This window comes from Acipenser ruthenus, chromosome 30, assembly GCF_902713425.1.
Source record: "Acipenser ruthenus chromosome 30, fAciRut3.2 maternal haplotype, whole genome shotgun sequence".
NCBI classification, from domain to species: domain Eukaryota; kingdom Metazoa; phylum Chordata; class Actinopteri; order Acipenseriformes; family Acipenseridae; genus Acipenser; species Acipenser ruthenus.
In genome coordinates, this window is record NC_081218.1 from 14,729,649 (window position 1) to 14,744,584 (window position 14,936).

General features: G+C 44.4%; 2 protein-coding genes across 3 annotated transcripts; both read right to left on the minus strand.

The window, feature by feature from the left end:
- Positions 1-1,390: 1,390 nt before the first annotated feature.
- Positions 1,391-8,847, minus strand: LOC117965990 (leiomodin-1-like). Its single transcript, XM_034911206.2, has 3 exons — positions 8,398-8,847; positions 3,768-4,991; positions 1,391-3,198 (listed from the first exon to the last, which is right to left on the minus strand). Exons 1-3 carry the CDS (start codon positions 8,656-8,658, stop codon positions 3,172-3,174), a joined length of 1,512 nt encoding a protein of 503 aa, XP_034767097.2. The 5' UTR covers positions 8,659-8,847; the 3' UTR covers positions 1,391-3,171.
- A 1,184-nt stretch (positions 8,848-10,031) lies between these two features.
- LOC117427918 (protein shisa-4) lies at positions 10,032-14,886 on the minus strand. 2 transcript variants are annotated; one of them, XM_034046313.3, is made up of 5 exons: positions 14,238-14,886; positions 13,320-13,497; positions 12,746-12,879; positions 12,303-12,497; positions 10,032-11,593 (listed from the first exon to the last, which is right to left on the minus strand). In XM_034046313.3, the coding sequence occupies exons 1-5, from the start codon at positions 14,317-14,319 to the stop codon at positions 11,553-11,555; spliced, it is 630 nt and encodes a 209-aa protein (XP_033902204.3). In that variant the 5' UTR covers positions 14,320-14,886; the 3' UTR covers positions 10,032-11,552. The 2 variants fall into 2 exon arrangements, with proteins under 2 accessions (XP_033902204.3, XP_058861141.1); XM_059005158.1 differs by lacking the exon at positions 14,238-14,886 and adding an exon at positions 13,811-14,064.
- Between the last annotated feature and the right edge of the window lie 50 nt (positions 14,887-14,936).

Sequence of the window (14,936 nt, forward strand, 5' to 3'; positions counted from 1 at the left end):
AGATTTCCTTTGTTTATTTCTTACTGTCCCCTTAGCTATTTATACCCTGTTCTTCAGTTTCAATTCCTAAGCTGAGGGAACACGGAGACACTTTGCGGCTTGGAACTTGGTTTCAGGAGACTAGGTTTCAGGCCGCTGCACGGCACACCAGGCAGGGAGACTTGGGGTTTGATACAGCAACCTCAAACGAGGTCTCCCGGTCCAATGTAGGCTGGTTCAAAGTGCTTTTATATTCCCACCAGCAACACAACAGGGAAAAACAGCTTTAAAACATATACTGGCTGATACTCTGGTTTCCCAGGTTTGGAAGAAATACTTCCTGTGTTACAAGTAACAAGTTCCCAACCCGACCTGACATCATTTCCTGTTGGTATAGCATGTGGCAGGTGGGGTCACGTGTGTTTCTTTCACAACTCCACATTGAAGACCGAGGCTGATGGAAGTGTAAAACAGGTACATCTGTGGAATGGTTTAGTGAGTGAATCCCTAGCTGGATCAATCTGTCCCAACTGAAGTCTGATTTTCTCAAAACCACCACACAACCCACAAAAACCTCTGAAAACAATTTCAGGAACAGCAAAGAAAATAGCTTTGCATTTCCATTTAGGAGTTGGTCTTTACTGAGATATTTTTAGAAATAATAATAAATTAAAACAATGTATATGTTAATGGTTTTCCAGGAATCGTGTTCCACTCCCAGGTCTATTATAAGCAAACGGGTTCCAGACAGCGTTCTGGCTTCCATCCATAATTAGGAAATAGCAATGGAATGAACTTGAAACACTGCTTCCATTAAAATGACCAAATATAGGCATTTCTACAGAGCAGCGGGGTTCAGAAGCTGCTGGCAATGTTCACTCTCTGTCTATTACTCAGGAGGATAAGCCTGACACATAAACTCACTTCTAGTCTCTCATTAGTGGATGGTGCTGTGTGACAATAATACACCAGAAAAGAAATATCGCTTACGACTTCCTGCAACAACTCCAGAGTTTCTGTAACACAGGAAGTGTTTTTTTACTTCTATTTTTGTGTATGGTGAAAGTGTTTCTTATTGCAAAAACATTTTTTTTTTTGTGATAATCTGTGCAAGGTGTTTTGACTCAGAGATCAGTTGCCTACCATATACCTTACGCAGGCTACATCAATCAAAGGGTCTTCATGATTCAATCCTGGCTGCTGTGCTTCAAGTATTGGTTCAGGTCACCTATATCAACTCCTTTTAAGATGTTAAAGTTGATTGTGCTTTCTACTGGGTTGAATAGATTCAGTTCTTTCAGCCTGTCTTTGTAATCAGTCCTTTAAGCCCAGCTGGGTCTGCTTGGACTCTCTCCATATAGATACCTTCAGAATTCTAACCAGGCAATCAAAGCTGAACACAAGCATTGCATTGATTATTAATGATGGTGAGAAGTTTATTTACTGTACCAGTGTGTCTGTTATTGAATCAGGGTTTACATATCCAAACGATGACATATTCAGTATACAGTATATCAAAATTCTATAGAAAAATAGGGTCAAGCTACAACATATTTACATGCTGGTAAACGCACTGGCAGTTCTCCCCTGTAGATAAATATTTGTACACTTGAATCATTGAAAACTCTTGGTAAGCAGTCTTCTACTGTATTGCTGAAAATATAACTTACTGTGTAACAAAGCCTTTGTTTAAATTATCCTTTCACTGCTCTGTGCAGTGCCTATGGCCTTGAACAAAGTATTTCACTAGAGATTTAGATTTACCCCCCAAACTTTATAATAAAGAAGTGAAGATGTCAAAAAAGAGGGATCTGCCACCATACATTATCATTTAAAAAGAAACATTTACAAACTATGAACTGTGATGATGCAAGTCAAGCAGACAAGCATTTCAGCCAGTAAGGTGTATCTGTCTTGACTTTTAAAAAAAGGTTTTACCTTAAAATTCTGTCTTGAAATTACTGATGGCATTAACTTTACCCACAGTGTACCTTTGTATTGTACATGTTCTGTGTAATATTTAAAGCATCACTGAAACATGAACCTTGCATGCAGCCATGCTAATCCTTGTAGGGTGTTAACAGACTCAAAACACACATGTGATTATGAAAGTGGTCCACAGTCTTCAGAACTTCAAACAGGACCTCTCACCACGCAACAGGGAAACAGATTCTTCCCTCCGGCGGTCCTTCATAGGTCTGCCTTTGAAGATTCATATTTGAATGCATTTCAAGTGCGCTAATAAGGAATGTCGTTCAATGGTTCTTTAAAATGCACGTACCTTCTTATTTAATTTTTTTTTTTTTAAAACACTATCTTTCTATAAACGTACACGTTGTCTCTGCAGCACAGCAGCTGGGAGAGCTGTGATGGAATGTTTACAGCCTTGTGTCCCGTGCTGCTGCTGCGCACAGTCAAAGCTATTGCTGAGCTCCCTGTCTGTTACCTGGAGTGCCCATTTGGACCCATTCAGACCGCTCCCTCACCAGATATCTTGGTCTCTCTGGATACATCACCGTCTGCTCTTCAAATGCACATAAAAGAGTTTAATATACAAGACGTCGGATAAGAAGGATAAAGCAAAGAGTACAAAAGTAGGACTGGCATCGCCTTGTTATGTGTCCTGTACGTGTCAGTCCAGTATAAGACATTTCAACTGTAAGAAAAAGGTATTTCTAATTGGGTTAATATTACCCGCTTAATATCTAAAAATACAGCCTCCCAAATGACTAACCAATCCCACAAGCTCACCCATTAAAAACCATTCTTTTCCACCTTCTAAAATGTTTAAAACCTTTGGAATATTCCCAGCAAACCGTCATTCCGCTGAATACGATACTTACTGACAGACTGCATCCCATCCCATACCTCCTGCACACATTTCAACAGCCTTACACAGTGTGGTATATAACCCACAAAAAAAACCAAGAAGCGACACGCGCTTACTCACAACGCCTAACAAATTAACAATACAACAGGCTTTCAATTTAATCTCTCTGCTGAATCCACCGCAGGCAGCCAACACCAGACCGAGGCCAGCCGTCAATTCAGATCAAAGTTCCAGAGTGCAGCGAGGCGTGCGAACAAAGACCCTTGCATTTCTGAAGCGGCGAGACTGCATCCTGGTGTCTAGTTTGAAAAGTCATGAAGATGAGGGTTGCAATCTCCTCAAGGTTAATGAGATGTCCTTCCTTATCGCAATAGCTTGGGTACTTCAACCTAGCGAGAAGGAGAGAGGATGGAAAAGCCCGGGTTACTGGTGCAGTTCACTATGCATGCCGGCTGTGAACATTAATGATATATCCAGTGAAATAAGTAACAGATTATGAAGAATAACATCATAACGTTTTTTTTTTTTTTTAATGTTACCGTGTATTGATATATAAAGGCAGATTTTGACAGCTGTTTTGTATTTTCATTAGGTTACAATAACAAATGGGAACGCATGGCCGATTTATTCAGTTATTTCATCAGCTTCTCTCTCTCAAAGGTCTAGAGTGAGCTGGGATCACTTTACGGAATATCAATTCAAGGTCTGATCATAGAGTCAGGTTACATATAGAAACTGAAAACGTGTCTCTCACCAGTCTTTACATTATTTGAAATTATGCATAGCATACAAATCCTGGTAGGACTGCAGCATGACTGGGGGGAGACCTTTACTGTGGGTTACTTTCCTGCATTTCATGTAAACTCACCCCTGATCATCCCAGGGTCAAAGACTTTGTGGTCGAAATGTTTGTCATGGAATTGGAGTTTCTCTCAGCGTTTCTCAGTACAAACCCTACCTTTCTAAGACCCTTCTTATTGCTGCAGCGGATGGAGGCCAGCAGCTGGTCCCGCTTGTTCTTCTCCTGAGCAGGGGGTGAGGAGCACCCCTCCAGCTTCCTCTCAGAGACAGGGCTCAGGGAGTTCCTGGGGTTCTCCCCGTTGAGCGGGGGTGCAGGGGGAGGGGGTGGGGGTGGAGGCGGGGGTCCTCCCGCTCTCTTCGGGGTGACCTTCGGAGAGGACCAGGGGGAAGATCTAGGGGAGCACTGCGGGGATGGCCTGGGGGAGCTCTTGTTAAAGCCTTCCACCTTGGGGACCTCTAGAGAGCTCTTCTTCTCCCCGTCTCCCTGGGCCAGCTTCTGCTCCAGAAGCCGCTTCTGCCTCTGCTTGTCCATGTTCCTGCTCAAGATGTTGGTCATGGTCATCCGAGGACCGGCCAGCTCAAAGTGGTAGCCCAGCTTCAGCAGGGTGGAGTTCTCCTTCAGGATCTTGGCCATCTCCATCTCCGTCTTGCCTCCGCAGATGTGCCTCTGGTTATGGAAGCGCAGCTCGGTGAGAGTGGAGTTGCACTGCAGGGCTCGGACGACGGCGGAGATGCCCTTGCTGGTGAGATGATTGGAGTCGAGATTGAGGCTCTTGACGGTTTTGTTAGTCCTCAGCATGGCGCCGATGGCGATGGCGACGTGGTCGTCGGCTCGGGTGTTAGCCAAGGCGAAGACCTTCACAAAGGTGTTGGTCTTCAGGGCCTCGGAGAAGCGGATCAGCATATCAGTCTTTATCACTTCAGAGTTGTTCACGTTGAGTTCGGTCAGCTCGGGGTCGTTGTTCTGGATTTTCTCCAGGGTTTCATCGAAGATGCTGGGGGCAGCCTCCTCCTCGTCCTCCTCCTCCTCCTCTTTCACTTTGCTTACAGGGCTGTCCGTCACGTCTTTAGCAGGGCAGTTTTCTGACTGGGAGGTTTTGGTGCTCGTCTCGTCTCTGCTTTCGGACTCCACGCACTTCTGTTCCTTATCGGTGTCTTTCTTGTCCTCCTTCGTCACTGTCCTTTCCTCCTTCCCTGTCTTCTTCTCTGGTTTCTCTCTGGCCTGCTCGCTCTTCTCCTGCGTCTCCTTGCTGTTTGATTGGCTGCTCCTCTCCTCGCGGCTCCGGCCCATTCTTCTCAGGCGATCCTCTTTCCTGTTGTCTTTCCCCGGATCTTGCTTTTCTGGCTCACTGGCTTTGGTTTCTCTGCTGTCTGGTTCTTCCTAAACAACGAGAAACAAAGACGTTCCGGTAAACGTGTCATGACAAAGCTCATCAAACCCACCGCACTAACACTGAAGGGCAAGCGCTTGTTTAGTAGAGTTATATGTAGATCTGCATGGTTGATTCAGATCTGCATGTTCTTGTGAATATGCAAACAGCGGTTCATTAAAACAGAGCTGCATTACGAGTTAACTTGACACCACAGGGTTCTTTAATGCATGCATCTGCTTTATTTCAACACTATATAATTTATAGCTTGTTTTCTTAAATAGCCTGTGCTGCTGTCACTGCTGAAAATCCAACAATCACAAGTTTGTTACTAGAAATCCAGCTTCTACAGTATATAAAAAAACACCTGATTCACAAATACATTGAACAAGTTCTTGTTTTAAAGTCTTTAAAGTAATACATGTGTATCACAGTCTCCAATCATGAGTACTCTAAATACACTTTAAACGGTTTACTATACACTGACCCTTTGACCAGCTTTGGAGTGACTTAAAACCAGTACAGCCACCAGCTCTGACCAGGGTACAGCCGTGCTGGTCATTTCTGGAATTTTTCCACCAGGGTGTGTTTTAAATACAAGAATTTGGAGGAAACGGCATCTTTGTTTGTGGGCAGAGTTACTGTGCTCTCCCAGCAGCACATACCCTTCCTTAAAAGGAACTGAGAACATAAACTAGCAGCGCAGGAATCCAGACTGCAGAATCGTGGATGTGTCGAGAAAGCAGCCGTTCCTTTCCTAGCCTGGAGGATGCTCTACAATTACGATACGGCCAGGCGGCCTCGGTGCTGTCACTGGATTTCATGAGCAGCTCCTGAACTCAAAGCACAAAGTCCCTGAACAACACACACAGTAACAACAAATTTCAAACCCAACCTTTCAAAATGCAATCGGGACTAACATCATAAAAATAAGATCTGTGAAAATGTCCTTCGAAGCTACTTCATAACTTGACTTCATTGCTTCGGCAGCACAGGGTTTGATTTCATACTTATTCAGACAGTCAGCACACCAGTACCAAGTGTGGCCTGAAGCCAAAAGGTCACCCTCTCCCCTCTGCCCAGTACAGCTGGCTGCTAAGCTTGACCTATGAGAAGACCACTGTAGTAATTCAAAGGGGAGGGAGACCCTGAGTGAACAGAAACGAGAGCCAATATTTCACATCCTCAGTTAGCTCTGAGTTCAGAAGAGATGTGGGATTTAAACAGGAAGCTTACATCGAGTAATCTTGGCTACACACAGTAAGCTACTATGGAGGGGTACGTTGTAAGCATGACTTATTCTGAGGACAGCCCTGGGTTCCTATTTTAATGATGCAAACTGCGTCTAATGTATACTGAGACCATGCACAGGTGCAAGTCCTCGATCGCTTCTGCAGGTTACACTGCAGTATATGATAGGATGCTATAGGGTTTTTGTACAGGATCATAGTATGTGTTTTCTGATGAACCTGCTCTGACGTCTCATTGACGAAGCGGGGTTTGCAGTGTGTGACGTACAGCCTTGCGGACTCTATGAAACAGCAGACATCGCTGTAACTCTCGCGGTCATTTCTTATTGTCCTGCTTGTTTAAAAATACTTGCTCACAGAAATCCAATGTTTGGTTTTTTTTTGTTTGGTTTTTTCTCAGACTGCCTCGTGTTTTTTCTTCATGCTCATGGCAAGTTGATTCTGAAAAAAACATCTTTCATTTTGGACAAATTGAACAGCCAGTGCAAAGACAGAAGTATCTCACGAAACAGAAAGCTAGGATTGGAGTTCCAATCAGCCCCGAGTAAACCCTTGACTGCGAGATGTCTATTGCCATGTAAAGTGTTTGTTACTAAAGTCACAGATCTGGAACAGAGCAAGTTGAAAACAAGACTCCCACGCTCTTCCAGATCAAACAGCTGCTTCCTGGCAGTCTTACTTCAACGATCCACCTGCAATCGGGCCTTGTGACCTACAGCACAGGAAGTGTTTAGGGACCAAGAGGCATGTGCTACTCTGTTAAGAGTCTCTGGTCTGGAGTCGCAATGCGCAAGAGGGGTTTGTTTGTTTTTCTCCTTTAAAAAAAATAGGAGTTAATTAAACACTGAGAGACAGTCATGCTTCAGAGAGTTTCCATAAGAGCACACCCTGATTCTATTTCCTTATTGAGAATCCGAAAAATGGTCAAAACCCAACTTAAATCACCGCTCTTAACGAATAAGCAACATAATGAATGGAACCTTTTGAGACTTATTTCCAACAGGTCCTGGCAGGACAGACAGACGTCAGCAGTCATAAACAAACACAACGCAACCACAATACTACTACAAGCTTATGATTAAGACAACAGAAATGTCATTCTAAATATGTGGGCAGGGAAGTCTTTCTGTATAAACACCACCACTGTAAACATGCATTCTCGCACACAAACTTTCTAGTAGTTTATATGAGGGCTTCTCGTGAAATGTTCCAAGTGCGTTTAGGTTGAAGTGCTAAAGAAACTCACACGTAGACCACCTTGTTAAATGTTTATTGAGTAGCACACAGCATGACAGACCCGGTTTCTTTATTAGCAGTCTCAAGCACCCACACCCTGTGTATTCAGGTCTCACACAGCGTCAGGGTTTTTCAACCGAGCCCAGAAGAAAAGATTCTGAGACCAGCAAGGAAAGCAGCCAATTCAGAGCTGGCTATTCCCATGAATAAAGTTTAAAACATATGTGATCATTCCCTGGAGTACAGAGAGCCTACAACGTGCACAAGGCTTTGACTTTTTGCTTTGATTTAGTCATAGGGGTAGGAGAACGTCTTAAAACACAAGACTGAATTCCGAACCCACAGCGGTCCAGAAAGATTTCATGGTAACGAACCTTTTGTGATTCACCATTTTATTAGATTAGATTTTTAAATCTTTGAATATAAATGTGAAATCAAGTCTTGGTGACAAAGGGCGTGTTCAGCAGTAATATGTAATGTGTAAACTATAACACCCTTAAGGGGCGTGCATTGTAGCCACAGTATTAGATCTTGTTTTTTTAAAGCCCCTTTGAGCACAGGCTTCAGCCAGTTGTAAACTGTTGTTCCTTTTAAAATAGTGCGAGAGGTCCCTCCCTACATAACCCACATGAGAAGGTCTTATAAACACAGTTCTGTCATCACAAATCCTAAATACGAGTGTGTTTCGGCTTCCTAACGACACTGGGATAGAATATGACTTATTTACCTGACTAAGTATTCTAGCACTTAGTTGCTTTCACAGTACCTGATCAACACAAATCTTGGACTGCCTATCATTATCTAGTCCAAGACTGGGGCTAATCGGAGCCTGCGAAACCAGATTGCATTATAGTTATGGGTGAGGGGTTGATAGATTGGTGAAATTCGTTGTATTTTTGAAGCAGGGATATTGAAAGCTGGTCCGCCTCACCTCTCCCTGCTCGACGGACAGCTCTCTCTCAATCAGCTTCTTGGTTTCTCGCTCGCAGTAGTCCAGCATCGCTCCTCGGTTGTAGCATTTGGAGGGGTGTTTGTCGGTCTGGTTTCTCTGCCTCAAACCCACAGGCACTTTGTAGTCTGGGTCCTCAACGTCCAGCTCTTTCTCCAGCTCCTTCATCTCCTCTGGGGAGAGGTCGGCCAGAAGATTATCAATATCTGGGTCTTCACTCACTTGTCTTCTGCACCTGGACATGCTGGCTGTCTGCTGTAGTTCCAATAGTCTGTTCAATTATAAGGGTCTGTCTCTCAATTAAGAGACACAAAAAGAAAACAAAAATAAATAACCCAGGGCTAGTTTATTTCCCTTAAAGCAAGTGTCCACACAAACCTTCAAAGCAGCCCAAGAAACGAGAAGGCAGGACTCATGTCAAGTCAAAAACAGACTGGCATTGACTCTGCCCAACTCTGCAGCTATTGGCTGAGTAGCTGGGCAGTTGCGAGCTGCTCAGCGAATCAGATAAGGCAGTGGGGAGCTTTGCTCGGCCTATCAAAGCAGGCTGAAATCTGAGGACATTCTTCAGAATCCTGAGGAGCTGCATGCCCAAATTTAGTGCCGAAACATTTATCCTTTTAAAGGCAATCGGAGGAAGAAGGGAGCGAGATGCAGGGAGAGCTCTAGAAATGTAGAAGCTGAAACTGCCTGTTTTCATTGCAGAAATGCTGCGTTCATGAGGTCGGCTTTGTAAGCAAAGCAGGGCTGGGATAGACTGCGCACTTGGCTGGCAATCACACTGGCAATTTGCAAGACGCCTCCTTACTGCAATGGTTTGTTACCTGTCCTCGAGGACCCCTGATGATCTAAGCTTGTGTCTCAGCATGAAACCAAATACTTGTTTTCCTGTGCACATCCATGACTTACTGACAGCCTCTGACACAGTGTGTAGCTGCAGTGAGGGCTCTAGACTGAATCACCACACACAAATACAAAAAGGACAAGGGGCACCAAGTGGGGAATTTAGTCTACAAGTGCCGGCCAAAGATACATGATTTACTGTGGAAGCTGTTTCAACCTCCAATGGACTTGCATAGCGTATATTTGCAGGATTGTAGTTCCACTTGTGCAATTCTGCTTATTTTCACTTCCTTACATCCATCTTAATGCGAACGCCATCCTTAAATAATATCATCTGTTATGCATATGTCCCAATACTTATTGGAGGGAAGTGTACAGTATGGTTTGAGCCGTGCAAGATATGCATGTGGACATCTAGTGGCTGACACGTGTAAGAACACCTACAGCTCGAAAAAAAGAAATGTTCCTGGTGCGACACAGTATTGCAAAGATACAATGACATCATCTCTACTGCCCTGAACACTTGCTTGGAAATACAGCCTGCAAGCACTGTAAATTATTACAATTTAAAATAACAGAAACAATACCATTTTTGCTCAGGAGCCTGTTTTAAAAACACACACACACAAAAAGGAGACATATTGTTTGTTGAGATAGAATAGATTTAATAAAGGGTGGCATTAAATCTAAGTGGACATTCTAAATTGGGAAGGAACAATTAATTGGGGGGGGGGGGGGGGGGGGGCGACCACTGAAACACATATATACATGGATTTTTTATTTTTTTTTTTAAAGAGAATTATTTACTAAAATTTCTTTGATATCACTATCCATCGTGTTATTTTATACAATCAATCAAACAACAGAAGCAACTGGAGATGAAGGCTTGCACCTTTGCTGGGAGCTCTGCAGCCGTTATGAGCTGCCATTGAGTGCATTGAGTTAAACAATTAAAAAAAAAACAATGAAGCCTGTGTTAAGGTGCATTAACTATGCGCTCAAGAGCTCCTCTCAGGTCTAGATGCAGCCATAGAGTTTACAGAGCTACTTCAGACAGCAGTGCTTGCAATACACAGCTGTGCCACTAGATGTCGCTGTTTAATACAAAAGACACCGACTAATAATTAAAAAAGCCACACCAACACATTCAGCACAGACAGAGACTAGACTTGTTGAAACAGTTCAATAAAACATTTCCAAATGCTGTGCATGCCAACACATAAATGAAACAGGCTTCAGATGCTCAACGCGGTCTGACATCACCTCCAGCACATGCTGCGGTCAAATGGCACAAGCAGTCAAGTGCGGTAAACAGCAATGAGGGAATTAGTGTAAACAATAAGAAAAAAAAAAACAACATCCCTACACATCTCCACAAGCAAACACGGCATCTCCAGACATCCAGTGCAAAACTGAACGGACAGGGGCTGTGATGCTTGAGTTTCACCCTTGCACTGGTCAGATTCTGTATCAGAAGCACAGGCTACTCTTCGTTCAAGGTGTTTGTGTTTCTTCACCAGTAACCCTACAGGCTCAGCTGGAGAAGGTTCACGCTCTTCCTCGGAGGATTCGGATACTGAAGTTTAGTTTCTTCAGCTGCGGTCGGCCTGCTTTCCATTAGGACAGCAGCTTGGTGCAGAATACAGTTCAGTTTGGACTCTTGGGGTTACAGAGGATATTAAAAACGCTTCTGCTGTCTTACATTCTCTAATTTGATAAGAAATCCAATACGTCTCTATTTATTAATGGTGTAGGGGAGTCTTCTAGGTAGATGGAAAGGGTTTTTATAAAGCACAGGTTATTCTCTTACCAGCGTGTCATTCCAGTTATTTGGTTTCCAATTCTGTCTTGTTTTGGTATTTCATCACATTGTCCATGAGGCCTCATTTGCTTTTTTTGATTGAATGTTTTTTTAAACATGGTCTTCAGCAGCCAGGCTTGTGGCTCTGAATCTTGCTTAGCTTAAACTTTATTTTAAAAAAAATTGCAAAACAAAACTACAAGAATGCCAGGGTTCAGGTAAAGAGAATGCTTTTGTATCCCCTTTCCATTCTACCTTTTTAAAGAGAGGTCTTTTACACCTAATCAAACTCCACGCTTCCCTTAGTTTAAACACTTACTCGGATGTGCCGTCCCTTCTGACTCCTCGCACCAGCCATGCTCAGGACAAACACAAAGAAATGCTGCAGTGTACAGAGTGCATGCACTACGTTAGCCAGTGTTACAGAAGCATATACAGAGGTGCTGAAAGCACTGGAGACCCTCCACTCTCCTCCTCCTGCGTGGGCTGTGCTTCAGAGTCCGCTGTACTGTGGGGGAGGGTAGGGAGGGGGGGCTGTCATGAAAGAGACACAGGATTAGTTTTGTTTGCACTGCAAAACACACCGAGTAACAGACGACAATCCCTGTTATTAGAAAAGGATCTTAAAAATACTAAGAGAGCGTGACCTGCTTAAAGCAGGGAGTTTCATTTCCTAAACTTTGTATTGGGAATCTCTGAGATCAGAAAGGCCGTGGTTAATCCCTCTATCAGGGTGCGGTGACTTCTTTAGAACATAGCACAGCATTGTGCATGAGACAGGGGTTCTGTGCAATACATCCTTCTGTAGAAAACGCCAAAAAGGAATTCTGCAGAGATAATCGTCCCATCTTCAAATACAGCAGGGATGGAAAATAAGACTCCCATTGCACAGCACTTTGATCCATTCCTGATTTTAATAAGACCTCAGCTTGTTACCTAGACACACTGGGGCAAATCAAGCTTGTAGTAAAACCTGGAATGGGTGAAACCGCTATGCAACAGGAGTCTAATTTCCATCCCTGATACAGGCACTTTGACCCCTTCGTTTGGTCATACCTACCTTTCTGTACAGGCACCGCAGCCTGACTGTGCAAAGTTACCATTTCACTATTAATTTGCAGCACAAAATCACACAGGCATCTCCGAACACTATTCACGTGGACTGGTGCTTGTTGCATTGACAAGCACAGTCCCTCTCTCTCCGTGCAGTGTGTGATGCCAGCCCTTCATGCCCGTCTCTCACCTGCCACTCCGTATCCGTATCCCTGGTCTGCAGGCGGGTAGGGTGCAGGGGGCACGGCGCAGGGGTAGTGAGGGGGCATGGCGGCAGGGTGGTAGTGCTGTGCTCCCGGGTATGGATCACCAGGACCTCCCGCGGGTTTGCCCTGGGCTGGGTATGTAAAGTCCCTCGGGTAACTGGTCATCTGGATATGCTGACCTGTGCCAGAACAAAAGATCTACTGTAACCTTTCAAACCAATCACTTCAAATACTTCACGAAGAAGTCACTAACAGGGTGGAAAGAAACGTACTGCTTGAATAAATGAGCTACAACGTTTCTGCTTCTTCATTGCCAGGTAGACTGGTGCTGCTGTGTCAGTCTGAACGTTTCAACTTGAAAAGCTTAAACAAAAGCGCACGAAGCTCATGCCGAGTCCAGCGTGGAGCTCTGCTGGCAGCACAGTACCTTGGTGAGGCGTTCTCATTTGCTGCCAGCGCTGGTACAGGTAGCAGCAGGAACACATGAAGCAGCAGACCAGCGTGGAGATGATCACCATGAAGAGCAGGATGGACGAGGCGATGCCAGCGATGGTGGTGGGGCTGGGAGGAGAGGAACACAAGCATCAGGAAACACAGAACCCACAAACAGAACGAAGGCCAGCCGACCCCCACGGCGCTCAGATCCACGGGCCGCGTCTCGATTCAGACTTCACACCCCGGAACCCGACACCTACAGTGATATAAAACCAAGACCCCTGACTGCACCCCATGCGGCCATGCCTTTACCAGCTGAGCAAGCTTCTGATTTATCATGGAAGTACACAACGCTGCACCTCAGAGCTGCTGTGCAGAGCGCAACGCTAATATGCTTCCCCACCTCACTTCCTTCCTTCCTTTCAGCGGCAGCTTGATCGAGGCAGATGCAGCAATAGAGAATACCACGGAGCTCACAGTGCGTAACGGGATATTAAAACAGAAACGTTAGGAAAACGCAGCCGATATTAAACCTCCCTTTAACGGGACGGGCAGCGCTGCGTTACCTGAACTGAAACAGCATGCAGTGTTTCTGCTGCTTCTCTGTGATCATCTGGAAGGGGTCCAGGCAGCAGTGTCGTCGATGGCAGTTTCCACAGCAGAAGGAGACCAGAGGGCAGTCAAAGCCATTGTGCCAGGTGCCATTCTTATCCACGTGCCACAGGCAGTCCTCCTCAGCGGACACTGCAAAACAGCAATGCAACTTGCTACAATGATGTTTTTTGGTATCCCCCCCAGGAACGTTTTTTAATACAAAACCCTGCAACAGAATGCACAGAATGTTTAAAATCGGCAACTAAATATTTGTTTTAAACATTCATGGTTTTCCATTGCACATAAGACAGCACTTAACAGACTCGCAGCCTGAGACTTCAAACAGTGAGTGTTGATGAAACTGTAGCTGGAAGCGGTCGCGAATGAAATCTCTCACCGCCACTCTTCAGTATCACTGGCCGATTGGCTCGGATGAAAGCACAAAAATTGCTAAAAAATTTACCCCTTGGTGTGTCAAATCAGAAATCCTCCGAACTGACGTTTTGAAAAAAAAAAAAAAACGTTCTGAGCATCCTACAAAATGAATGACGTCATGGACAAACAAATGCATGCCGTCAATAAACCGTGACGTTTAAGCAAAGCACTGGGCTAGTTAAAGAGGTCAGGTCGTTGTATCTTCATTTTAAACCAGAGTCGAAATGCAAGTACAACTGCAATGAACCAAAAATGAAAACGCCTGTTTTAATTCCCTGAAGAGATCCGCAGCAGCCACTCTGCGTTTTGATTAGCGTGGTTCTGCAAATTACCACATTAATTAACTTAATTAGAAATCGCATTGTCAGCCCTGCTACACCGTTATCTCACTAATTAATTCACCCACCATTGCTTCTAGCCCGAGGCCTGTTAAACGATCGCATGAAAATACTTACCCTGACAAGCGGACAGAGCTGTGACTAGCAGCGACCATACGAGCCCGTCAACACGAGACATCTTTGTAGTATAAAAATACATCTAAACCAGTAAACGTCCCGGCGCCCGGCTCCCTTGAAAGGACCTGATAAAATAGAAATTCACTCAACGCTCTCGGTAGCCTTCAGCTCGTCCCTCAATAGAAGAGGCAGAGCAGCTAACATGTGATCTACTTGTGAACCAAAAACACTGACGCCAAGAGAGCAAGCGTCGCCTGGTCACAGAGATACTGGCAGGGTTGTAAGACTGACACCCACGCTCCGGGTATGTGTCGTGTCACTGCAGTAATCATATTCCCGGAGAGCACACTAATGCAACGCCATTTATTACCTGATGAGTAATATATATGTATGTATGTATGTGAAAACAGGTGCACTCTCAATATGCTACAATGCGCAGTGCATTTCACACAAATGTTTCACTACGGGAGTAATGGCGTTGCAATGTTTTCTTTAAAATTACAGACAGTATTTTTTTAGGATTTCAAAAGCATGAATAATACTAAACACGGATAAACGTGGCCACAACCCTGCCATAAACAATAGATATTGCATAAGCATTTCATTCTTTGTTTGTTAACGCATACTTTAGTACTTACAAGGCAACAATGAACTAGTCCTAAAACAGCCAGGAGATTCATTCTGTGGTTTATATTTCAA